Source organism: Prosopis cineraria, unplaced genomic scaffold (assembly GCF_029017545.1).
Source record: "Prosopis cineraria cultivar Desert tree isolate PC_DT_omini unplaced genomic scaffold, ASM2901754v1 PC5, whole genome shotgun sequence".
NCBI lineage: Eukaryota > Viridiplantae > Streptophyta > Magnoliopsida > Fabales > Fabaceae > Prosopis > Prosopis cineraria.
In genome coordinates this window covers 1,349,722-1,376,518 of record NW_026555336.1, presented here as the reverse complement: position 1 = coordinate 1,376,518, position 26,797 = coordinate 1,349,722, and the positions used below count along the sequence as shown (strand labels likewise).

Genomic DNA, 26,797 nt, shown 5'->3' with positions numbered 1-26,797 from the left:
TTTATTTTGAAGATTGCTCTAAATTTAATTCATCTTAATTGTATCATAGTTATAATTACAAAAAAATCTATATAAAAAATATCATACAATCCCAAATTATTTTATTTTAAAGTTAATAGAAAAACATTATTCTAATAATACCAATTCTACTTTTCACTTCATTATTTTTTTTATATTATTTGAAACTATTTTGTTGTGGTTTACTATTTTTAACTGCATTAATAATCAATTTTAACTTATTCTATATTTTTAAATCAATTAACCCTCTAAATTACTAATTTATCATATAATTAGAAATTAATTTCTGAATTAAAAGTTAATGATGTTATATATGCTTACCATGACATTTATTATTTCGTAGAATAGATTTTACACAATTAAATTTTTAGTCTTCCAAAATAGTTATCATTTTTAATCTTTTTAAGATTCTGATGCTATTATGCGAGTAGTTTTCTAGGTTGTTTCCCTTTTGTTTGTGATTTATGCTATTTTCTTTTCTTTTTTCTTCAAGCTTTATTTGCCATGAAATTTGAAAAAATACTAAATTTTTGCATTGCTCTTTTTGCGCACAATAAGCTAATATTATTGTTTTCCTTATTTAGCTATTTTTTCGTTTCATTTCTAATGCTTAATTTACTTTTGCAAAATTTAAGGAAATTCAATTCACTTAAAATACTAAACATTCCAAATTACTTTTATCATTGATATTAATGTGAGATGTTGCATAATGTATCATTCTTTTTGTATAATTGAGAGCAAGACTTTGCCATGCATCCTACTATTTAGGAGGGGCATACATAAATCTTTCGCCTTTTGATTTTGGTACTTTCAATCAGGGCCATGTATGTTTCAAGGCCATGGCCTTAGGCCTCAAAAATTTTTTACTTATAACTTTATAACTTGTCATTATTTTTCTATTAAATATTGATGTTAATTAAATATTTTTATTAAGAATTTATTTCTTGCTTTCACTTTATATAAGCCGTCACCATTTGATATCAAGTATTGATATTAATTACATCTTTCCATTAAAAACTTATTGCCTCACGTTTCACTGCGCATATTACTTACATGCCTAATATTGATTAACCGTTCTCTAATTAGAAGGGTAACATGTATATATTATATTAAAAGATTAAATTCTTTTCTAAAACATATATTGCTTGGAGAATATTGTTGAAAATATCATGAACCGTTACTACTATTGAAAGAAAATTTTCAAAATTAACATTTCTTAAATTTAATTTAAGATAAGCTATGTTATAAAATAAATTCAATATATTAGCTATATTGTCTATTGAAAGTGAAAAGTTAAAATTATTTGATTACAAATTTAAATATATGATTTTGTAGCTCAAAAATCTAGAAAAGTGATATGAAGATAAAATAAATGATATTACATTAGATGTTGTAAATAATTTCACCTTACAGCCCTGTTTTCAATATTAAAATAAAATAAATGGTTATTATATAAGATCTTAGAAAGTACATGAGTTTTGTTTTTTCGGCCTGCATCCTACTACTCATGTTTGAAAGTGATGCAATCTTGCATCTTTGCCTCTCTACGTGCCATTGTCAATCTTCACTCATAAGTGAGAAGATAACTTCTCAAAGCATATGCTTATGAGTTATGTGAATCCCAAAAAATAGAATATATTAATATTACACAATAACTTTTGTCAAAGAGAATTAAAAGCAAAAACAGGCCATATCTCTATCAGTTAACTTATGACTTGGCATTTTTATAAACAATTCAAGCCTAAAGTCTATTCGAAAGCTTATATCTAAATAGGTCAAATATATGTTTGCAGAGCCCAGCCTATTTAGACATGACTTTCAATTACATTTCATATATTTTTATATAGGGTTAAATGAAAATTTAGACTATAAACTATAGGTTCAATTTAAACATACACTACACTCATACTTGGTATATTTTGAACTCTGAATAATTAAACTTGGAGCAATTTTTTCCTATTGTTAATATGATATAAACATCCATTAATTTTTAAACAATAGGGCCATCATCACTTGACCACAGTCTTTCTCCTTTCTCCTTATCTACTCTCTCTCCTACCTTTTATGTCGACACCAATCTCTCTATCATTATCATCAGCATCGATCAAGCAAGTGTATTTGTCTTGCTAATATTATCTTCCAATATCATTATTGTCCAAGTATGATATGCTCATGAAGGCCTCCAAACATTATGGCTTGGCACATGTTCTAGATCATTGGAAGGACGTGTGGGGCATATTGCTTGTAGGCTCCATCAATAGGGTTCGCTTTGTTGCTAACAATAATGTGTTTGATGTTGATAGAGGGGTAGAATTTGAAAACTGTATTATCATCCCGTTGATAGGCATCATTGACATTGGCGACAAGTTGCTAAAGGTCGAAGTTGAGGATGTCGAGCATGAGCTTAAAACCTAAATTTTTTGGAGCTTGAAGAGCCTCTTGTTTTGGTTCATATAGTCTCATTTTCTTAATGTGGTTGCCTTTGTAAAGATCTACCACTTCACGAGGAGATAGCAGATCATTACCTAGCATGCTCATGGTGAATGTAACACCCTGAATTTTAAATTCTAGATTAAATGAGATAATAAAGGGTGATTAAGTAAAATTTGAGCATAAGAATGAGTTGAAGATGGTTAAAGACAACTAATGAGCATACTAGGTTTGTTACAGCTTTAGGATTGAGCCCGATAAGGAATTGGGTGACTTGGGCCCAATTAAAAAATCAAAATTTAGACTAGCCCTCTTAATACTATTCACTGCAGTGGATGCACCATGTGTAACATCCTAACTAGAAATGATAACACAAACAAATTTCAAAATAAAACTAATCTTCTAATATAGATCCTACCTTGAGGACACCAATAAAAGCATACCAATAAGGCCTACTTAGTGAAGGGGGTTTCCATTAAAGCAAGCTAGAGGACATTAATCAATTAAGAACAAAATCTAAATAAGGAAAATGTTTAAAAATCTCAAGCAGCAAATCTACCATCAATTAGACCATTAATACAAAAGTTTAACAAAATAGGGGTATTAAAATGTTTTCAAGAGTATCAAATGTCACAAATAGCCGTAATACTTGGTACTTGTGCAATAACTCCTTATTACAATACATATACCAAGTATATGGCACAACAATGTGATCTATGTGAAGAGGGAATATCATTAGTCCGATACCTTCCTAGTGTCATTAGAAATATCACTGAAAAATAGAAAATAGGGGAGAGATAAAAATATCTCAATAACCAGGAATTTAACTACTATATATATCACTCTAGACTTGGTCAAATTCCCAATACATAGAATTGGGTCAATCACCTTCTAGGACAACATCCAGTTTATTTATTCCATCAATATTACCCTTTTCCTTCTATTATAAGTAGTTTAGGATTTAGGCCACCAAATGATGCACATTTTGGGAGTTTATGGGCCCCTAATTTAGTGACACAGTCCCTACACCTTTCAATATCAGGCCATGGGTATGGTTTAGTAGAGTGGGCCAAAACTTAGGTCAAATACTCCCTTTACCACCCGGCCATAAGTGTAGTAGTTTAGAGTCACATACCATTACTACATGGTAATAAAAGAATAAAATGTATTAACAACAACAATCCAACTCAGCGAAGATTCATATATAATCAACAGTCTATAATACATTTATCCATTATCTACATTTATATGTCATATGAGTTTACAATTAAGCATATAAAAGAATAAATCCCCTAGTTACCTCTACCTTTCAAGTTAGAAGGGGATAGAAGGGGATACTCAACTAGAGCCCAAACTAAACTCCTAGAACAAATTCAGTACCCAACCAAAGATATATGTGGCCTATAGATTCACACATCACCTTCAAAACTCTATTATAATCAAGTATTATAAACCATTTCCCAAGTACTAAATCTTGAGTTGAAAATGAAAAACCAAATCAATTCCAAATCTCACCAAACTTTAAATACACCTTTCTTGGCATCTAAAGGTTTTAACCGAAACAATAATTTAGTTAAAACATCACTCAATTTCTTAGTGCAAAAATTCCAAGAAAATTTGAATTAATTGACCCATCAATCCAAAAATTAGTGTATTCCAAACTAGTCAAAAACTCAAGTTCCATAAGATATCTCTAGTCTCTAGCAATTCAAAAATTCCCTTTTCAACCATCAAAATCATTAGAAACTTAACATCCTCTTATTAGAAGATTAGGGTTTCACTAAATTGCTTAAATATTCAAAATTAACCATCTAAAATTTTGATGAAGCTTAGACTTAACTCTAAAAGTCAAAAGAGTTCCCTGATCCACCCAAGATTGTCATTCAACCAAAACCCATTAAATCTTGAATTCTCTTTGATTGCAAATAAAGAAAAGGAAGAGAAATGTAACAATATACCTCAAGTAAGCAATGAAAGCCTTGGATTTTTAACCTATCTACCTTAGACTCTTCTCCTATTGCATAGCTCTACCCCTAATTTGGAAACCCTCACATTTTGATTTAATTTTGTCACTTAATCATTTGCCAACTCATCTCCCTAACCACTTCAAATCTAATTCACTTTAATTTTATCACTATTAGACATTATTTTCTCTCCTATATAGGGATTTGATTAGCCTAAAGTTGAGAATCTTCACTTCTTCATTCCTCTCATTTTTTTGAAATTCATTTAGGCTTTCATCCAATTTACTCTCAATTTTTGTCCAAACCTTCATCATTTATAGAAATTCAACCTTAACTCTAGAATTCTTCCACATTCTACAAACAATCATGGAAGTCAAGTAAGCTAAAGAGCTCGGATCAGTTTTAAAGAGAAGCATGCGTGGCTAAACCTTCCTTGAGCTCTAAGAAAGATGAAGTTGTGACTTGAGCTCTTCAGATTTGCTATTCTCTTTTGTATCTTTCAATTCTACAATTTCTTCTTCCATCTTTCAAGATTTCAGTTTCATGATTTCTAGTTGAAATCTTGAATTTGATTTCATTTTCTAGTAAGTTGAATTGTAGATGTTTTGAGACTTGACAATTGTGATTCTATTCTGGAATTTTATGAATTCATTTAAATGTTTTTGAGTGAGTTCATATTGTTCTTGCTATTCTTGTTCACATTTTCTTTAGCTCAAGCTAGATCCATATAGGTTTGTATGAATTTAGTTTGAGAGTTTTCTTGCCATATTTTCTAAGTTAGAATTTTGGTTTTAGAACAAGACAGAATTGCTTTTGTTAAATTTTGAATCAACTTGGCTTAAACTTTAAGTGGTCATTGGGTTAAATGATTCACTACACTCTTAAGGTTTTAGAGTATTCTTCCTTAATCTAATTGAAAATATAAGTTTGGTTGCAAATCTGGAGATAAAGATGGTTATAATAAATTCTTACTTGGATCTCATTTCTCATTAATTCATTTCATTCCAACCTAATCTAAAACTATAAACATTCCTCTAAACTTTTAGTTACAAATGAATCAACCCTAATTTTTTGGCATTTAATTGGAATTTGTGTCATAGTGTGCTCTCTAAGGAAATGACCTAGAAAAATTCCTATTACATTCTAACTTTTGTTGAGGACTTGAAGTGACTTGAGGGTTCATCAGGTCTTTATATTCTGATGGCACCGTGCACTGTGGCATCTTGTACACACACCACATCATATGGCACAAAGCCATTTCTCTTTGTTTTTCTCACTTTTTCATGCTCGAGTGACCCGATCTCACTCCGGACTCAGTCCTAAGGTTGAAATCACAACTTATAACACCCTGTAACCATACACCACATTAATTCACTTAATTAACTTCATTTATTCAACTAATTAGGGGTAGAATTCTCTACGATGTTACACCGTACGTGGTTATATGTTTCAAAAATTCATTTACTCATGGTCAAGCTTAACATTTTAAATAATCGATAGGGAGGCTGGTATCCATGCATGGAGAACTCCTTTAATAAACTCATTCGCGTGTAGAGGAAGGTAGGAAGTTCATAAATTCAAAAGCTTCCCAATTTTCACAAAAAAAAGAAGAATTACCCTTAATTTACAAGTTACATGAGTTTAAAATATTCAAGACATTATACTGTGAGCAGGGCAAGTGGCCAAAATTTAGACTTAAGAGGCTTAAGTACACAACATAAAAAACAAAAGAAGGAAAAGAGAAGAAGGAGCTCGAGGATCTCTCTACTAGGACTTTATCCAGGCTCAATTTTCGAACCTTAGGGCTTTAGGTTTGAATCCATTAGTCTAAATGGGATTAATAAGAGTTGTTTAAGTTTAATACATCTTGGGTTGATTTTTTTTATGCATCCATAATCTTGTGTCTTTGAATATGGATGAGCCTTGGGCTTTAAAAAGGATGATTTTGAGTTATTGGGAGTTGTAATTTGTGTTATTATAGTTAATAGGAGCCAAATGGAGCTAATATACCAATTAGTTATAAGAAAACCCAAGAGGCTAGGTTTTGGATTGATTATGTAAGAATTAAAGTGATGGAAATGGATTAAATAGATGTGTTAGTGATGTTTGTTGTTGTTAAATTATAGATTAACTACTTTGCACACTACTTGAGCTCGAATATAGCTTGAGAAGCAAGTTGTGTGAGGGCTAACTTTGGTATCCCAAAGATTTGAAGTAATTAGAAAAATTCTATTTTATATTAATTGCTTGTTAGATTAATTATGTTTTTTTATAAGCTTGAAATTGAATATTAAATTTATAAAGAGAATGCTTTGATATTTTGAAAAAATATGCAAGTGTGGCTTTTATAAAAATGAGACAATATGATGATGATTGATGAATAATTTGGAAAATGATGTTTTTGAGTTGATAATGTTGATAATGATTATGTGATAATGGGAATTTGTAATGATAAATATATGATTATGGTAGTTGAATTTATTGTAAAGTAAGGATACTCATTTGATGCATTGAGTTGTTGGTATGATAATCTTGGGAGAAAGTTCGCCCTAGTAGAAGTTACTGTAACATCTCAATTTAAATTTTAATAGTTAATTTGGATTAATAAAAATTTTGAAAGATATTAGAGGTGAGCAAATTAGTAGGAGATGATTATTAAATCTAAATATAATTCTAAATTAAAATTTAAAAAAATTAATTAATTAATTAAAAATATTAAATTATTATTATTATTATTATTATTAAAAAAAGAAAGAAGAAGAAGAGATGCTTTCGGCTGCCATGATTACATATATATAAAAAGAATAAAAAAATGGGGAGGAGGGATGCTTTCGGTGTAATGTGTGTACATATATAATAAAAAAAAGAAGAGAGAGGAAAGAGGAAACGATAAAAAAAAACATGTGGGACCCGCAGTATTTTTTTATAAAACCACCCTCTTTCCTTTGTTCTTCTTTTCTTCCCTGTACGCGAGCTGAGGCAGAGATCGAGCGAGAGAGCGAGCGACGCTGATGGAGAGGCTGACTGATTTAAAAGGTGAAGCTCCATAATAGGATACTTCATATGAGATTTTAAGTATTCTAAAACTAAGTAAGTGTTCTAAACATTTTTCTTAGTCATCTTTTCTCTTTGGTTTCTGATTTTGTGGTGGTAGAAAATTTAGGATTTGGAAGAGGGATGAATTTATGTTGAATAAATATTGTTTTTGAGATTGTTAGTAGTGTAATAAATATTCTAGAGTATTATTTTATTGATAGAATTGGAATTTGAGGCATTTAAGTTATCCCTAGATTTTTATGGGTAGATTTTTGGTTAAATCTAAAATATAAATTGATTTGTTGATATTTAGATGATTATTTGAGATGAGAAATAAATTATTATGGCTATAGAATAATGATTCTAGGCTTGAAATCAAGTTTGCAATTTTTTGGTATTTTTATGTGCGAATTTTTGGAATAAAAAGAGAAATTTTGATATTAGAAAATTATTTGGATGAAATTATTGTGAAGGAGACTATTGAACCAAATAGATAGGTTCAAATATATGAAATTAAATTTTAAATTTAAGAGACTAAGACTAAATTCTTAAAAAAATGAAATAAAATAAATAAATACTTAGGTATTAGAGTATGAGTGAAAATTGTGTTAATAGTATTATTGACACATTGGGATATGATCAATTGTAATTAATTTCTTTTGACACCATTCAAGCTTTGGAAAGCTTTGGAAGTGTTGTAACTTGAGGGGTAACCTTTGACCTCTCAAAGGTTGAGGTAACCGGGGAAAATCTATTTTATGCATTTGTAGGTTAATTAATTAATTATGTTAGTGAAACAAAAGAATATATATATATATATATATATCTAAATTTGAAATAATTGTTTGTAATGCATGTGACTTTGCTGAAACTTTATGACTTGTGAGTAATGAGATTGATGGTTGATGATTATGTGTACACTCTTAGTTATAAGTTGTGGATTATGCACAGTGATGAAAGTTGATGAGCATGTGGGATAATTTTGAAATATATATATATATATATATATGAATTTTTGAAATGCATTTTCTCATGGGTATGATCATATGGCGGGAATTCGCCTTAATGAAGGAGTTAGCGGTTATGCAAAATCTATATGGTACTTGGCTATTAGCCAATAATCCTAGGGGTTATAGCCGCTACTTACCTTGTAAGATATTGTAGCATTGTTCCTATTAAGGGATTTAACCCTACTGGCCTACCTGGAGTTTTGGGTAGAGCTAGTTTTGAGTATGACACCCCATAGTGTGTGATTTGGGGGAAACCATATTCATAAGTGAGTAAGGTAACCCTAGCCCGGTAGCCTCTCATGATATGATTAAGGCCTTGGGTAGTCTCACCACATGGATGATCCTTTTCGGTTGTTGGCTCACAATTTCATGTCAGAGGAAATAAGGGGGGATATAAGGAAGAAATCGATCATGCATATTATTATTATCATGCCATTTGAGTGATTGATGGTTATGTTGAGAATATGATTATAATTGTAGAAATGAGAACATGTAGTAATTATGTGAATAATGTATATGTGGTTATTTGTGCAAATTTTGTACTTGACTTTATTCTTGAAATTATTCACATGAGTTAAATATTAATGTGATTAACATGTTATTAATGTGATTGTTTGAATGGTCACCTTAATTAATTTATTGGCCACTTGCATTCATAATTAATTATCATGCATTTGTATAACTTAGATGTACCTTGGTTATTGAGTGGTTGTACTCATCCTCTCTTTTAACATATTACAGGAGCTAACTCATCTGAGAAGAACAGAGGAAAGGAGCATTAGGCCAAGTGATAATAATCACTTCTGTAGATCTCTCTCCTTTTATGTTGATATGTGTATTTAGTTTATGATATTGCCAATTATGATAATATATTCTTGATCCACATGCACTATGGGTTTTGTGTTGGATAGAAAGACATTTTGGGCCCTTGAGAATGTGTTTTGATGTTTGTGTTATAGTAATGGGCCAAAATATTTGTGCAAGTAAAAATAGTTATTATCATGCTTCCGCATATGTTTAATTAAATGATATGAGTTCTTAAAATATTTTAAAGACTTAGGATCACTTTGTATTAAATAGTTTGTGAAAAATACATGTTAAGAATTCATTTAGATTAATCTCGTAATGGACAATCCATTTGGGTTAGTTCTTGATTAACCATAGTTAGTGTGATGATTAAGTCTTAATTTAGGACATCCTTTACAGTTACTATTATTCCTGTCCACATTAGTATTATCAATAGCACAGGTGGCCCTGGTGTTTGGTCTTGGGTTAGGTCTTCTTAGATCTCACTCAGAGTCGGTGTAAGCTTAAGTTACCCATACCATATGCCTTTAACATCTATAACATCTCAAGTTTTAAATCTAAAATCAAATTACTAATTAAAGGGTAAATTAGTAAATTAGTTGATTAATTAAATTAATCATGTTCTTCGGATTTTAGTTGACATTTTGATCATTGGTTAGTTTCAAGATCAAGCTAGGATTATATTTAAATCAAACGGGTCAAAGTGGGTGAGCTAAAGTGAGATTTAGCTCGATGTACCATGTGTCGCAACATGGCACAGTGTGCCGATGTGTACAGTGCACAATTTTGATAAATAAGTCTTGACCAAGTTTGAAAAATCAAAGGGGATAAAAAGAAAAATAGAGAATACAAAGGGGACTATAAGCAAAAGACTATTCAACTTGCATATGAGGTCCTAAATTATCTCATTTTTTCTTTGCTAATAACTTGGTCCTATTTGGTGAGGCAACCTCCACTCAAGTTAATGTCATTATATCTTGTATGGAAAGATTTTGTGAACCCTTTGGTCAAAAGATGAACAAAAATAAAATGAAGATTTGATTTTCTAAAAAAGTTCACTTCTTTAGAGAGTACAATTTGAGTCGAAGAATGGGTATAGGGTTAACGAGTGATCTTAGGAAGTATCCAGGGATCCCTCTGATACACAAAAAGGTCTCATATCCAATTTTTGCTCCAATTTTGGATAAGCAAAGAAAGTTGTCTAGTTGGAAAGGAAGATTTCTTAATATGGTAGGAAGAGCAACCTTAAATAGAGCAGTCTTATATGTACTACTGGCTTATTATATGCAAACTATGCTTTTGCGAAAAAGACTCTTGAATGAGTTAGAAAAAAAGAGAGCCGTCAATTCCTTTGGGGAGAAGAAGAAGATGCTAGAAAACTTCATCTTATTTCTTAGGAATATATCACCAGGGATAAGAAAGAAGGTAGTTTGGGTATCAAGAATTTGAGAAAATAAAATGAAGCCTTTGTTATGATGTTGGAATTTACTTTGCAATGAAGAAGTATTCTAGGTCAAAGTGTTAAGAGAAAAATATAAATGTGGCCTTAAGAATGGGCTGAAAGTTAAAAATAGGAAGAATTCCTCTTTTATGTAGAGAGGGAAATGTCATGTATAGGAAAAATTCAAAGAAGGAGTGGGGAAAAAGATTAGGAATTGTAGATCTACCTCTTTTTGATTTGAAAATTATTCAATGTTTAATGTTCCCTTCATTGAACTTGGTTTTAGAAGGGAGGGGTTGATTAATAGAAATGAGAGAGTTTTAGACTATGTGAATCATAAAAGGTCTTGGGTTGCTTATCTTTCTCGTGCCCACTTGCCTTGTAGGGAGAGAGGAGATAATAAATACTTTTGAAAACCATCTACGAATAGTTCTTTTAATGTCAAACCTACTTTTCTTTGTGTAGGTACAAGACAAAATGCTGATAATATCTGAAAAATGCTGTGAAGATGGTTCATTGCGGGGAAAATAAACAAAAAATCTTTCATGTCGTTATTCATACATGGATAAACTCACACATGAGCTACGGCACAGAGAGGAATTTTGATTGTGCAGGACATGATATAAGACTTGCTGCACCTAATTTGTGACTTTTTGAATGCCATGGATATGTCAAAAGCGGTGGTTAAAGAGGAATACTGGAGCATTTTCACCAACTTAGTAAGTGCACATTAGGTTTAATGGAATCTTACCCATGAAGTTACATGAAAAAAGTAACTTAGCCAAGTCTTTTTGGTTATATTTGTTAGGACATTTGGGTTGATAGATGTAGGAAGATTTTTAATGATGACAAAGACCATGAATAGAAGACTACCTTATCTAGCTTTTTAGAGCTTGCTTGGATGCTGATTTATTTCAATTAGCTCCCTCCCTGTCTTATAAAACCAAACATTCTAAAAGAAACTTGCCTAGAGATGGCTCAGTCATGCTTGAAGTTGATGGATTTGTCTTGCCTAATGAAACTAGTGGTTGTGGTGGTGCTATATGAGATAGAGAAGGGAATTAGGTTGAAGGCTTTAATTGTAAATTAATTAATGTACCCATTGCAATCTCTCAACTTCTAGCTATTATACTTGGTCTAAATCTCTATTAGGCTAGAGGCTTTTGTATTGTGGACATTTTTTGTGACTCTGATGAGGCTGTGCTCCTGCTAACCAAGGGATGCAATAATTCTCACTCATTTAAAGACTTGGTTGAAGATGTGAGACTATTATTTCATAGAGATTGGAATTTAATCATTAATCATTTTGGTATAAATTTGAATTTGTCTACTAATTATTTAGTTAAGCTGTCTCATTCCATAGATATAGTTTTTTGTATCTTTAATCAATCCCCACCTCTCCCTTAAGAGACAATACATGATGAAAGGGATTTGCTCAATGATTTTGTCTCATCATGGTGTTGGTTAACTTATGAATGCACTTTTTTGGTTTTTTTTTTTGAAAAAAGAACTACTTTTATACATGAAATTGATGATCGATATGAAAAAAAAAATAAAATTCAATTTACAAGGGGATAATCATAAATTAATTACTTCTCCTCCCCTCCTAAATCAGGAATTATTTAAAATCTCTCTCCCCCTTCTCCCAAAAAATAAAATGACATAAAGAGTCTAAAACACGTGCTACTATATTTCAGTGATTCCGTCTGACATCAGATCGGCGCGGAGCTCCTTCCATCGTTGCCTCCAGCCACTGCAGTCTCGTTGGCCGAGGTTTGGTCCTTCAAGTCGGCCGTCGCAGCTTCTTTCGCTATCTCCTTGGAGTTCGTCAGTTCGGCATTTGCTCCTTTAGATCGGTAAAATCTGAAGATTCAATCCTTCCGTCCTTGCTCGCTGTTGCTCTCGGCCTCTCGGCCTCTCGGTGTGCTCACGACCAATCTTTCCACTCTCCTTCGAGTTCGAAAACCCCTGTCTCTTTCGAGGTCGACGTTTGCTTCAGGTCCGTCCCCCTTCGCGTGCTTCAGGTTCGTCCCCTTCGCGTGCTTCTGGTGCCTCTTCATGTACTTTTGCTTAATCATTTTTTTCTCAATCTAAGTTGACCTCTGATCGAAATCAATTTTACAGTTGGGCTCGGCTGGTTCATTACAAGACTCCACTCCCCTGCCTCTTCCTGTTCTTCCTACTTCACTGGTTCCGATCGACCACACATTCGCTGATTCATCATAAGCTTCTGTCTCTGTTGACTTGAGTTTTTCGGTGGAATTCTTGGCAGAATTGTAACTATTACATAGTTTCCATTGCCACATGGATCCGAACACAGTGAAGTCGACGCTGTCTAATTTGGCATTTGGAAATGTTATGGCAGCCGCGGCCCGCGATTATCAACAGGTACCTCAACCATTTCTTTGTTTTCTACGTGTTGCTTAAATTTCTATCCACTGTAACCTGATTTTCTAAAGCGCTGTTGTCATTTTTATTCGAAATGGAACTTTCTCCATCATATATCTTCTATATGTTTGCAATTCTTGGTGGTGAGCAAACCCTCGTGGTTCATGACTGAGTTTTTATTTTATTTTTCGGCTGGTTTTGACTCCTTTAGTAACTGGCTAAGTTGATTTGAATTTGCCATGTTTATTCTTTAAGATTTATGCAAAAATAAGAGTCGGAAGATGTTGAGTCTAATGCCTACTCTTCCCATGAAGCCATAGCCGGCATTGTGCTCTTATTAGCTTAACTTGATCTCCCATGTGGAAAAAAACACTCTCCACAGATCACAGTAGAATACCTCATTCATTTTTCAAAATTCGTTTGTCATGTTGACTGGAGATTGCTCTTGTATGCATAACTGCTGATGATCTACCTGTTTGGAGTTTCTCTTGTGTGAAATCGTTGTGTTCCACTTGATATCTTTTGATAAATACACATGGTTACTTAATTACTAGCTTAAAGATCTGCTTCCTTCTCTACTGAATATATTTGTTTAATCAATGTGGCCCATCAATGCACCCTCAACAGAATCATGCTCGCTATTGGATTTTAGATTCTATTTGTTTTAATTAGTGATTACAAGGTTGATTGTTTGGGGGATGCTTTATTAAAAAGTGAGTATTACGTTCGCTTGTATGGTCAAAATTGTTTGAGGTGAACTTGCAAAACTTGGTAATCAATGTGTTTACAAAGATGAATGACTCTGTGATGTCCCTTGGCAAAATTTAAATTTGTCTTCAGAAGTCCTTTTAGAACTCTAATCTTGTTACAAACCTATATCCCCCCCCCTTTAATTTAGTGTCAAACCAAATGAAAGTGATGCTGTCAATGCATCGTCTGAAGTAAAATTATTGGCTATTAACCTATATTGATGGTAAGCTGTTAAACTTTTCCCCATAATTTTCTTTTGTTTTTGCTCATGAAATCTTGATGATAGAGAACTATTTTCATGATGCATGGAGAATAGAATATCACAGGTAGTTTAGTAGTTCTACTTTACATTTTTTTTTATGTATTCTTGAGAGTCATTGATCTATTTATTCTCTATTTAACAAGTTTCTAATTTTGTTACTATTTAGTATCTTCTTGAAAACTGATATTATGCTGTAGTTTTTGCTACCAATTATTCCTAACGGCAGTTTTTTTCAGTCTAGTTATAGCCAGCAGCAAATTTGGAATATGGGTTGGGTCCGTCAGGCCATCCCATATTCATTTGCATTCAATAGCTGGGGAACGGGCAGGCTTGGGGCTCAAGCCCATAAATCCAGTTTTCTTGAATTTAATCATTTTCTAAAACCCGGCCCTTATTTAAAGGGATCAAGGCCAGGCTCATAAGCTCTTATATTAAAAAAATTAATTTTTTAAAACAAAGTTCAACATTATAACATTACAAATTAATTAAAATCTTCTAAAAATCAAAATAAATAGAACAAATCTAGATTCTTAATTATATCACAATCATAAGTCAAGCTTTTACATGCTAATTACTCAAGATATACATGTATAAAATATATGTAGATAGGATGAGAGAAGAGAACCAATTCCAAATCATCAAGATGGTCCTATATATAAAAAAATTATAGTCTTCAATCATAAAACCACTAGCACAGCCAATAGACTCACAACAATATAAATTTAAATTGAAAGTAAGAGGAATCAAATATTCACACCTAAACTTACTTAACAAATTAAAGAACTAAACCAATAATTGTTTCACAATATTACACTATCATGAAAATATTTTAAATAACAAATTCACCGAGGAAACAAAGGGGAGATGGAGTTCATGGCTAACAACCTTAGTTTTATTCATGAACTAACTTGGAAAATGAATTATAGAACATTCATGTTTCTTCATTTTAAAAATGAGGGCTTGGGGGGCAGCCTGAGGCCGAGCATATTTTTACCGGGCCTAACAAGGATGGATTTATAAGCTAGGTTACGCTAAAAATATATGATTTTGCAAGCTTGAATCATTACAAGAATGGGCTTAAACGAGCTGCCCATATTGTTGGCGCTAACATTTGGTTCGATCCATGCATGATATATCAAATTTGTTACTCATGCCATGTGTGGGTTTTGTTTTTTTTAACAAAAATGTAATATTGTGATTTTATGTTTACAATAAGATATTATATATTTTGCTTTCAAGAAAGGAGAAGAGAAGAGTGAAAAGAAGGGAAAAAGTAACAGTCAAAATTTGGCAGGCTAGCTAATGAACTGATCCAGCTGCCAGTTTTTTAGGCAGGATAGCCCAGCCTGTGCCTGTCAAATTCTGGCCCCCCACAGTTTTGCAGCCTGGCCAGCAGCATGTTTATGTAAAGTGACCCATGCTATTGTGATCCATGCAGGAATTGCTTGCTCAAGAGAAGGCACAAACTTCAAGTTCTGTAAACCAGGAAGTTGATCTTGATGAGTTAATGGATGTATGCTCAGCAAACATTTCACTTGTATCATGTGTGTGTGTGTGTGTGTGTATCCTGGTTAGGAATTTTAATGGTCTATGCTACGCTGATGTTAGGACCCAGAGTTGGAGAAATTGCATGCAGATAGAATTGCAGCTCTTAAGGTGATAATTTTGTGCTCCAGGTGTATTAGTATCAACTCTGATATCCAGATTATTGTTGTTCCATAAATCCATTAAGTACTGTATTACTTATGACTGAATTTTCCTTAATATTGAATAGAAAGAAGCAGAGAAACGAGAGTCATGGAAGAAGAAAGGTCATGGGGAATACAAGGAGATAACTGAGGGGGATTTCTTAGGTGAAGTCACTGGCAGTGAGAAAGTGATATGTCACTTCTATCATAAGGAGTTTTATCGATGCAAGTATGCCTGACTTTAATAAATCATATTGTCTCTACCTCTTTGACATGCATGCATGCAAATGACTAATATTATTGAGTCAATCAATGTCTCCAGGATAGTGGATAAGCATTTAAAGTCCCTTGCTCCAGTGCATGTTGATACGAAGTTCATTAAGCTTGATGCAGAGGTCAGCTTGAATGGTCCTATTACTATTACCCTGCAATAGTGACAATTAGTGTTTTCTCATGCTGCTCATGTGCAGATACAAAATTAGGCATGTTCATTCAACATTACATGTTGCCATACCAAAGTAATGAGATGAATTTTATTACTGATACGAAATGCAGAATGCTCCCTTCTTTGTTGCAAAGCTGGTAGTCAAGACTTTGCCATGTGTCATATTGTTCAGGTGAGGCTAGTGGCTGTTTCTATTAGATCTCACAAGAGGAAGACAAGAATAAAGGTCGGAATTCTAAGGGGCTCATTGGTTTGTGGAATATTTCGAGGATGCTTGGAAATGTTTCATGGAATCAATTTATTCAAATGTTTGGTTCTAGTTTCAAAAAAGATTTTTGAAAATGTTGCATTTAAGAAATTGATCAAAATCTTCCATTTGCCACTAGCCTTGTAACCTTGTGGCATGCAAGCTCCCTTGTAAATGGAAGTTCACGGGTTTAATCCCGCCTTTAGTCTCAGGTTATTAGTGCTTGCCCCTTTAATTAAAAAAAAAAGAATCAAAATCTTCCATTTTCATTTGTGATATTATTTTTTTGTAAGGGGGGTGTTGAATGAGGGAGAATGGCTTTGAGGTGGGAATAATTCATATGATAGGAAAATTTTGACGATGAAAAGACAATTTTGTGCAATCATCGTGCTATACCTCATGCTTTTCTTTGTCTTGCATGCTACTACTACCACTAATGCTTGATCGTGATGCAAACTTGCACTTTCCACTTTGAACATGCTATTATCAACCTTTGCTCGATAGCTCCTCAATGCTGCTATCTCCTCCAATTGATCATCTTCGCTGATGTGAATCAATTCTGTCATCTGCTCCAGTCGCTCATCACTTATGTTGCCCATTATACCTCCCTCATCACTTGGTTCTCAGGTCGCTAGGAAATCCATCTCCATCCCTCAATTTGAGGATTCACATTACCACTTCTTAGTTCCTTTACCTAGTTTGCTTTCCCCACAAAAAGTGCTCCAAACTATGTGATGTGTAAATAGGATAATTAGAATTAAACTAGATCATTGGTTTCCTATGTAAGGGATATCCTTGTACCTAAATCTCTCATGTTCAATAATATTCTGTGTGCTATTCAGGAAACTCTCTTTTGCCCTCAATTCTTCTCTTTCCTCTTCAATTCTTTCCTAGTCTTCTCTGTTCTACACAACAGTGGTATTAGAGCTGTTGATGCTCGAACTATATGCAAGAAACTTGACTACAAAAACAGCAAAGAACCATGGCAGATCACAATGATGACTGTCTTTGTGCCTTAAAGGATGACTTTTCCAAGTTGGCAGGTCTTCTGGCTAATGTACAAGCCCTTACCAATCAAGTAGCCCAAATAATCAGGGATTGCAATGAATCCTCTGATGGAAGCCATGCGAGCAATGGTTGTTGCCATGATTGACCCGAACCAAAAGCAACCAACTACAACCTTGCACGCGCTTCACCATGATGAAATTTTCCTGATTTCAAAGAGACGATATCTTGGGGTGGGTCTTCAAATGCAAATATTACTTCCAAGTTGACAGTACACTGGAGGATTGGAAGGTTATTGTAGCAGGCATCTGTTTGGATAAAAAAACTTTTCAATGGTATCAAGCCATAGTCTTGGTGGATGAGGATGCATGATGGACTTGGCCGAGTATGCTGAAGCATTAAAGATGAGATTTAGGTCTCGGTATGAAGCACTGATGGAGGAATTGATGAACCTTCGCCAAACTGGTTCTTTAGACAACTTCGATGACGAAGTCGATGCAATTGCTTGCAAGGTCAGGCTTTCTGATGATTATCTAGTGCCAACATACACGGCAATTCTCGACCCAGAGTTCCCATGTTTAAGCCAAGGGCTTTGAGTGATACACGAGCTAAATCGCTAAAAGGTGAGAGTCAGAACTAGTGGCATCAATTCACGCAGTTGCTCAGTTTAGTGGTCTAGATACGAAGACGCGCAAAGGAGAGATAGTGTTTTTGAGACCTATCCATGTGCATAGAGGGATTTGACTAGGTTGGGGCGTGCGAGGACTCCATCTAGCAATTATGGTTTTAAAATGTCCAATCTCTAAATTTTACTTCCTTCGCACCCAAGAACAGTTCTTTCGCCTCTGTTCCTTCAATTTCAATTATTGGATCTACATGAAGCAATGCCAGAAGCTTCAAACGCTGAGTCCAGAGGAGGTTTAGGAGTTGAGAGCCAAGAATCTTTATTTTTACTGTTGTGAACCCTTCTCTAGAGACCACATATGTACCTAGATGCAAAAAATGCAATTGCAGCTTATTGAATTAGAAGAAAAAGGTGAAGATGATGCAGGGCAAGATTTGGAAGTCCTTGAATGGTCTGAATGCATACTAGAACAATCAGAATATCTTCAAATCTCTCTTCATGCAATTCAAGGAACTGTTGGACCTTCGGCTATGAGAATTCAAGGGTATGTTGGAAGTGGCAGATTCAGATTCTCATTGATAATGGGGCTTCACATGCCTACATCAATTATGCCTTGGCTTAGAAATTGGGTTGGAAGGAAAATTCTCATCCCATTGCAGAAGTTGAAGTTTCAAGGGGAAGGAAATTGAAGGTTTTTGGGGTTTTAAAAGGAGTTAAGTGGAGAATGAAAGATGAAGAGTTTGAAGCAGATTTTCAAATTTTGGAAGTCATAGCCTATGATGTGGTTTTGGGTTTATCTTGGCTTAAAACCATTCATCAAGCTTATTGGTACTATGACAACTTATCTATGACTTTTTAGTATAATGGGAAAAAGTGTCGCATGTAGCCTCATGAGCCACCAGGTTGTAAGATTGTTGATTTTAAGAAGATTGAAGATGATTTAGAGGTTGGAGGATAGATGTTTATGTTGCATTTATTGAAATGGTGACGAAGTGTTTCATTGTTTGCAAGTATAGGGGAATAATGGTTCTGCAGAAGTTGTTGAAGAATTATTAATTTAATTTACAGATGTTTTTAAGGAACCCAAGTCTCTTCCCTCCTTGAGAGATGGTCACAACTACCCTATTATTCTGCAAAAAGGAACCCAAGGACATCTACAAAACAGCTTTTTGCACTCATTTAGGCCATAGTGAGTGGTTAGTAATGCCTGTTGGGCTCACTAATGCACTTGCAACTTTTGAGAGTGCCATGTACAATATATTCAGGGAGTATTTAAGGAAATTTGTCTTGGTTTTTTCTCTCGATGATATTCTAATTTATAGCTCCTGTTTAGAATCTCACACACAACACTTGCAGTTAGTTCTAGAAATTCTAAGGAAACATTGTTTTTTGTGAAGGAAAACAAGTGTACCTTTGCTGCAACACAATTAGAATACTTGGGACACATTATTAGTGGAGTAGTCTCGACTGACCCAAAGAAGATCAAGGCTGTCATGGAATGGCCACAACCAACTACAGTAAAGCAACTAAGGTCATTCTTGGGACTTGCAGGTTACTATGTGAGGTTTATTAGGGGTTATGGTTCCCTAACTAGACCTCTCACTGATTCACTGAACAAAAACAACTTTCATTGGTCAGAAATAGCAGCTGCCACCTTCAGAAAATTGAAGGAGACTTTAATTGTAGCACCTAACCTCACTCTTCCAGATTTTTCTTAGGAGTTTGTTTGCAATTCTGGAATTGGGGCTGTTTTGATGCAATAGGGTCAACCTATAGCTTTTTTTAGCCAGGCCTTGGCCCCTTGTCACCTGAATCTTTCTATCCATGGGAAAGAATTACTTGGTGTAGTGCAAGCCGTGGAGCGTTGGCACCAATATCTTGAAGGGAGGCGCTTTATTATCCAAACTGATAAGCAAAGTCTCAAATATTTGATAGATTAGAAATTAAAGACAGCATTCCAAATGTATTGGGTGACTAAGCGCATGGGTTATGATTATGAAATACACTACAAAAAGGGCAATGACAATAATGGAGCTGATGCTCTTTCAAGGATGCCCAAAAATGTGGTATTTCAAGTGTCTCTTCATTCCCACTCAGATTTCCTTTTTCTGGAAATTCAGAAGAGTTGGGATGATGATGTGGATTTGAGAGTTTTAAAAGCTCATTTGCAACAGCATGGAGGTGCAGAAGGTAAATACTCTTGGGATGGTCAGTATTTAAGAAAGAATGGCAAATTAGTAGTGGGAAATATTCCAAGTGTGAGGCATAAAATTTTGGAATGGCTCCATGCTAGTTCACAAGGAGGACGTTCTGCTGTGCAAGCTGCTTATCAAAGGGTCAAGAAACTGTTTTGGTGGCAGAAATTATTTCAGGATATTAAAGATTTTGTGAAGTATTGTGATACATGTGCTCGGTGTAAATCTGAATTAGTGGCTTATCCTGGATTACTGCAGCCTCTTCTTATTTTGTGCAAGGTTTGGGAAAGTGTCACCGTGGATTTTATTGAGGGATTACCCAAGTCAAATGGCAAGGGCACAATTTGGGTAATTATTGATCGTTGTAGCAAGCATGCACATATTCTGCCATTATCTCATCCTTTCACAGCATCTACCTTGGCACAAGCTCCCTGATCATATTGGCAAACTACAGGAGCTCCAATTGAGATTATAAGTGATAGAGACCTTTTTATCAGTAATTTTTGGAAGGAATTTTTGAAGGTTCTGGGGTGTAGAACACAAGCTTACTTCCTCTTATCATTCACAAACGGATGGTCAGTCTGAGGTACTTAATAGATGTTTGGAGAATTACTTAAGGTGTATGCGTTGGAAAAAAAACCAAAAGAGTGGAGTAAGTGGCTCTCTTTGGCTGAGTGGTGGTATAATACTTCTTTCCATACTTCAACCATCACTACACCATATGAATTATTATATGGACAGGTGCCCCCAATGCATGTGCCCTATTTGCCTGGCAATGTGTCTGTGGAAGCTGTTGATAGAACTTTTTCAGCGAGAGAAGAGGCTTTAGAGATGGCAAAATATCACCTCAACAGGGCTGTGAACAGAATGAAGCGAAAGGCTGATTTGCGCAGGAGTGATGGAGAGTTTGAGGTGGGACAGTGGGTGTTTCTCAAGTTGCAACCTTATTGTCAAATTTCTGCAGCATCAAGGAGCTATCAGAAATTAGCTCCAAGGTATTTTGGACCTTATAGAATCTGTAAAAAGATAGGTCCAATGGCATATAAGCTGGAGTTACCTCCAGAATCAAGGGTTACTCCACTTTTCATGCATCCTTGCTCAAATTATGCCCCTGATCCTTCTGTGAAGGAGTGGCAACCCCCTCTTGATGGGCCAGAGCCTCCTTCAGATCTGATTTTGGAAAGAATATTGAATGAACGAGTGGGCAGGAAAAAGGGCAGGATCATTACAGAGGTACTTGTGCAGTGGAAGGGTCTTCTGGATGAAGAAGCAAGCTGGATTTCCTTGTTTCAGTACACCCTACTTTTGTAGTTCCTAGCCCTTGAGGTCAAGGGTTCTTAAGGGAGGGTATTGATGTGTAAATAGGATAATTAGAATTAAACCAGACCGTCAGTTAGTTCTGTTAGATCTATGTAATTCCTATATAAGGGATATCCTTGTACATAAATCTCTCATGTTCAATAATATTCTGCGTACTATTCAGGAAACTCTCTTTTGCCCTGAATTCTTTTCTTTCCTCTTTTATTCTTCTATAGTCTTCTCTGTTCTACACAACACTATGCCAATTTCAACCCTTGTATATTTTTACTGCCAGAAGAGGGTTCCCCCCCTCCCCCTTCCTTCAGTGTTTCTTTAAATTATTTTTGAATATTTGTCTGCAATGGTCACAGTTATCCAAAGATTCTGTTTTTTTCTCCTTCCGGGTTCCCGCAACCAAAGCTTCTTGAGCGTTGATATTAAGCAACACAATATAGAAGTTCATTGCTTTCATTTTCTGCATTAGCAAAACTGCATTAATCATATTGATTTGTAAGTAAATGCTTTCGGTGATCGTTGAACATTTTTTTTTTTTTTTTTGGGTAACTATGTTGTTTAATTTGGACTTCGGTACGTTTCTCTTGCAATTTTTTTTATCATTTCTTAATGTTTCATTCATCTTCATACTTCAGCCTTTTTATCTTCTTAGAAACGGGTAGGGGCGATTTTCAAAAATTCTCACATTCCCAGGAGTGTTAACAATATTTTCAGGGATATTTGTGGTGAACAGAATACTATATTATTGGGAAGGTGATCATTCCTAGAAATGTAAGATTTCGTCAACCAAAAGCCCCTCAAAACAAACCTTTTCTCCAGTCTGCGAATCCCCTGGTTCGAAACATCCCCAGAAAGAAAAGAATGCAAAGATATATTATACGCTGATTACAAGATACAACCTGCTTCATGAGTATGGAATAGATGCAAATTACCACAAGCATAACTGACGCGTTTTTTATCTTTTTTCCAGACAAGGGATTGCAGTAGATAGATTGGTTGGGTTTCAAGATCTGGGAGGGAAAGATGATTTTACCACAAAAACGCTGGAGGTTCTGCTGATAAAGAAAGGTGTTATGCTTTTACGTATTGTCCTTTTCATTTCCTTGTACCTTAAAATTTTTTTTTTTTTGGGGTCAAATACCTGAAAAGTTTACAAACAATAATTTTACAGGCATTATTAACGAGAAAAACGAGGAGGATGACGAAAATGATGGATATCATGAGAATTCAATTAGAAAAGTCAGATCCTCCGCTGTTGCCGATTCTGATTCTGATTAATATTAATCTGCTGCCATACCTCCAAAAAAAAAAAAAAAAGGAAGGAAAAACATGAATCCACAGCTTACCTTGTTGACGGATTGCTGGATATTATGACCACTGGCACATAATATTTGTTTATGTTTAGGTTTTGGATGATTCGCATGGGCTTAGGAACTCATCATGTCTTGGAGTTGGACTTTTGTCCGATAGTGACTTCCAAATCCAATTATTGGTTACACTGGTCAGTGCTGTTTGTTTTTTCGTGTTAAACCATTGCAGTTTAGCAGCAGACTCTCCCGGGAATTATGTTTTAAAGGAATTTTGGTGAAAACACAAGTCATGATTTCTAGGTGGATATACCATTTTCTTTAATTTTTCTTAAGAAAACTAAAAGGTTTGAAGGACTTCGATGGCGTTGGCATTCACCATTTCCCTACCATGTTTCCAATTTGTCGGAGACTCCACGTCATACAACTCTATAAATAAATTTGGTATTTGAATCCAAGTAGCAAACCAGTGTCGCCCCTCAACTTTTCATGGATTAAAATTTGGCCTCCAGTGCTGGATCAAAAGATAATGATTATCAATTATCCAAAGTCCTCTTGATCGGCATGTTCCAAATTCTCCTTTTGCATAAGTGAAACCTCAAAATAACCATCATTCAAGGGTGTAATATGTATCAGATCAGTCAGTTCCATATACACATTGGACATGGCCGAAGAAATCCAAGGGGTATATTCCTGCCAAACAGCTTAGGTCTTGTTTAGTTATTAGAAAGAAATATAATAAATTAAAAAAAATAAATGTATAAATAAGATGATCAAGATGGGTGGGTGAGCACATTCATAAGAATGATGGGTAATTTAGTTTATAGGGGTAGGAATTATGATTCATAAAATTTTTAAAGGATATGATGATTCTCACATTAATAAGTTTATCATACTTACCATGAAGAAAAAAGTGATTTAATTCAATTTTTTTATTTTTTCAATTTATTCTATTTCATTATTTTCTAATAACCAAACGGGACCTTAATAATCAACTAATTCATCCAGGGACGACACCAAGCTACATGTTGTTCTGCTCATCCTTCTAGTTTTGGGATTTAACCTTGCCTGATCTCGCATCGTGCCATCATCTTCAGTGCTATCAGAATCGACATTACTTTGCTTAGCATTAAGCTTCTTGAAATATCCTTTCCAACCTCTTCATAATATCATCATTTTCTTCATTATATGATAAAAACCCTGAAGAGTTAAGGCTAAGAAGAGAATCCGTATGCTAGACACTAGCCTTGGTGTTCATCACGCTTGGACGCTTCTCATTCCCCTACTCCTTTTTTCTTCTAGTCACCAAAACCGTGTTCACTAGAAAAGATCTCTCTGCCACTGTTACTACCAACTCCCTTCTTTCATCCATTGCTTTTGCCTCTACCACCGTCATCTCTATCACCACCACATTCCGAATTTATAACTCATGCCTTTTAAACACGTGAAGTAGTACATATTTAAAACATAAAAGTGAGAAGCGGAAGGGAATAATTTTGGGAGGAAAAATGCTTCAGAATAAAAAGGTGGGGGATTGAAAAATAAAAAAAAAATGAAAGAAGAACCTGTGAACTCATTGGTGCATAGGCATGGCTATAGGAAATGGTTGACAACATGAATTTTGATTGCTTTTTCTTTTCAACTAAATGATGAGATGCTAAAGTGCATGTCTTGGAAGGCTTGTCGTGCATGGGCAGCCACATGTCAAATGGTTTGGAAATATACGTTTGGTGGAAAAGGAAAACCTTGTAAATTATGAATTCTGCATCGTAAACATTGAAAGTTATGAACTCTTAGATGATGAAATGCTACAGTGTGCGTGTAATGTTTTCCCAAAAAAGAAAAAGACAATCAGGATTTAACCAGCCTAGAATCTGGGCCGTGATAGGGATAAAACTGGCCAAAAATCGATTCGAATCAATTATGACAATAGAGATGAGGAAACCTGCTATATTCTTCCAATGTTAGATGAAAGTTCAATTTCAAATGATGAATGGTACGCACATCAACATTCACCATTTTAACTATTGGATCCTTATCTGGCCCAATACAAAGCCTTAGCCCATCTCCATTAAACCCAACATTTTTAAGGTTTATAAACTTTGACCGACCATTAAGAACTAATCATATTTTTTTGAAAAAAAATTTATGCACATGTTTATTTAAGATTAATATCTTGTGCCAGCAAGAGACTAAATGAGTTGATGAACAAGTTAAGGATATCTAATATTTCAAACTCTGGTATATTGAGAAAGTAAATACATGCAATGAGGTGGGTATTATTATTGATAAAGAGTGGAAAAAGAACGTGATAGAAGTTAACAGAATTGGGGATAGAATTATTTCTTTAAAATTGATCATCAAACAGGAGACTATCAATATTGTTAGCGTTTATGCACTTCAAGTTGGGACAGAAGCTAGTCTTAAAGAATTATTTTGGAAAGATTTTGAGAGGTTGATTGAAAGCATACCACATAATGAAAAGATCTTTATTGGAGGAGACTTTAATGGACATGTTGGGAGGGAGGCAGGTCATTATACGAGGGCGCATGGTAGTTTAGGTTTTGGGGAACTAAATAATGAAGGATAACATATCATGGATTTCTCTTTGGCATATGATTTCAAAATTGCTAATACTTGTTTCAAGAAGAGAGATGAGTATTTCATTACTTATAAAAGTGGAGCTTCAAGGTCACAGATTGAATTTTTTTTAGTAAGGAACACGGATAGAAGATTTTATAAAAACTATAAGGTGATTCTTAGGGATACTGTTACAACACAACACAGGATCTTTGTCCTTGATATATGCATTATGAGTAAAAATAAAAAGCGTCCTCAAGTAATAACTCTAAGGATTAGGTGATGGCAATTAAAAAGTGAAAAGAGAGAAATTTTTGAGAGAAATCTCTTGGCCAAAAGAATTTAGGAGGGTTGAAAAAGTGCTAATATCTTGCGGGAAGACTTAGTTATAAAGGTAAAGAACGTTGTAAAAGAAGTTTTGGGAGAATCAAGAGGTTTTGGTCTGAGTGATAAGGAGTCTTGGTGGTAAAATGATAGCATACAGAAAAAAATTAAGTATAAGAAGGAGTGTTTTAAAGCCATTCATTTGTGTAATAATCATAAAAATTGGAAAAAGTATCGTATGGCTAAAAGGGAAAACTAAGAAGGCCGTGAGTGAAACCCGTTCTAAAACATTTGAAAAGTTTTATAATGATCTTGGGATAATGGATGGAGAAAAAAAATGTATAAGATTGCTAAGAGTAAGGAAAGAAAATCAAGAGATTGGGAATAAGTAAGATGTATAAAGGATGAAGAGGAAAATGTTTTGGTCACAGATAATGACAATAAAGACAGATAGGAGACATATTTTTCTAAAATTTTCAATGATGATAGGGGTTGTTAATTAACTTGAAAGATTTAGTAAATTCTGAAAGTGAGCAAAATTTGTCTTTTTATTGAAGAATATGAGCTTGGAAAGTGAAAGAAGCTCTTAAAAAAATGACAAATGGTAAAGCTAATGGACCTAATTGTATCCTTATTGAAATGTGAAAATGTTTGGGTAAAGAAGGAGTGAGATGGTTAACTAATTTATTTAATGAGATCTTACAATTCAAGAGAATGTCAGACTATTAGAGGAGAAGCATCTTAGCTCCTATTTATAAAAATAAAGGGGATATCTAAAATTGCACTAACTACAGAGGGATTAAACTTATGAGTCATACTATGAAATTATGAGAAAGAGTGATTAAGCATATGTTGAGATTGGAAACTGGGATTTCGAAGAATCAGTTTAGTTTCATGCCAGGGAGAGCGACTACAAAAGCGATTTATCTACTAAGTGAATTAATGAAAAAGTATCAATGTA

General features: G+C 34.3%; 1 protein-coding gene across 1 annotated transcript; it reads left to right on the top strand.

Annotated features, from left to right (window-relative positions):
* Window positions 1–12,393: 12,393 nt before the first annotated feature.
* Window positions 12,394–23,174, top strand: LOC129311087 (thioredoxin domain-containing protein PLP3B). The gene is made up of 9 exons (XM_054953070.1): window positions 12,394–12,730; window positions 12,831–13,094; window positions 15,545–15,619; window positions 15,715–15,762; window positions 15,881–16,023; window positions 16,117–16,189; window positions 16,350–16,411; window positions 22,596–22,693; window positions 22,797–23,174. Exons 2-9 carry the CDS (start codon window positions 13,011–13,013, stop codon window positions 22,901–22,903), a joined length of 690 nt encoding a protein of 229 aa, XP_054809045.1. The 5' UTR covers window positions 12,394–12,730; window positions 12,831–13,010; the 3' UTR covers window positions 22,904–23,174.
* Window positions 23,175–26,797: the final 3,623 nt, after the last annotated feature.

What these genes read in the sequence shown, in the direction of transcription:
- LOC129311087 (XM_054953070.1), top strand. Translation starts at nt 13,011, where the DNA reads ATGGATCCGAACACAGTGAAGTCGACGCTGTCTAATTTGGCATTTGGA. An exon ending in ATCTTGATGAGTTAATGGAT is followed by an intron (nt 15,620 to 15,714) that starts GTATGCTCAGCA and finishes CGCTGATGTTAG; the next exon opens with GACCCAGAGTTGGAGAAATT. An exon ending in TCATTAAGCTTGATGCAGAG is followed by an intron (nt 16,190 to 16,349) that starts GTCAGCTTGAAT and finishes TACGAAATGCAG; the next exon opens with AATGCTCCCTTCTTTGTTGC.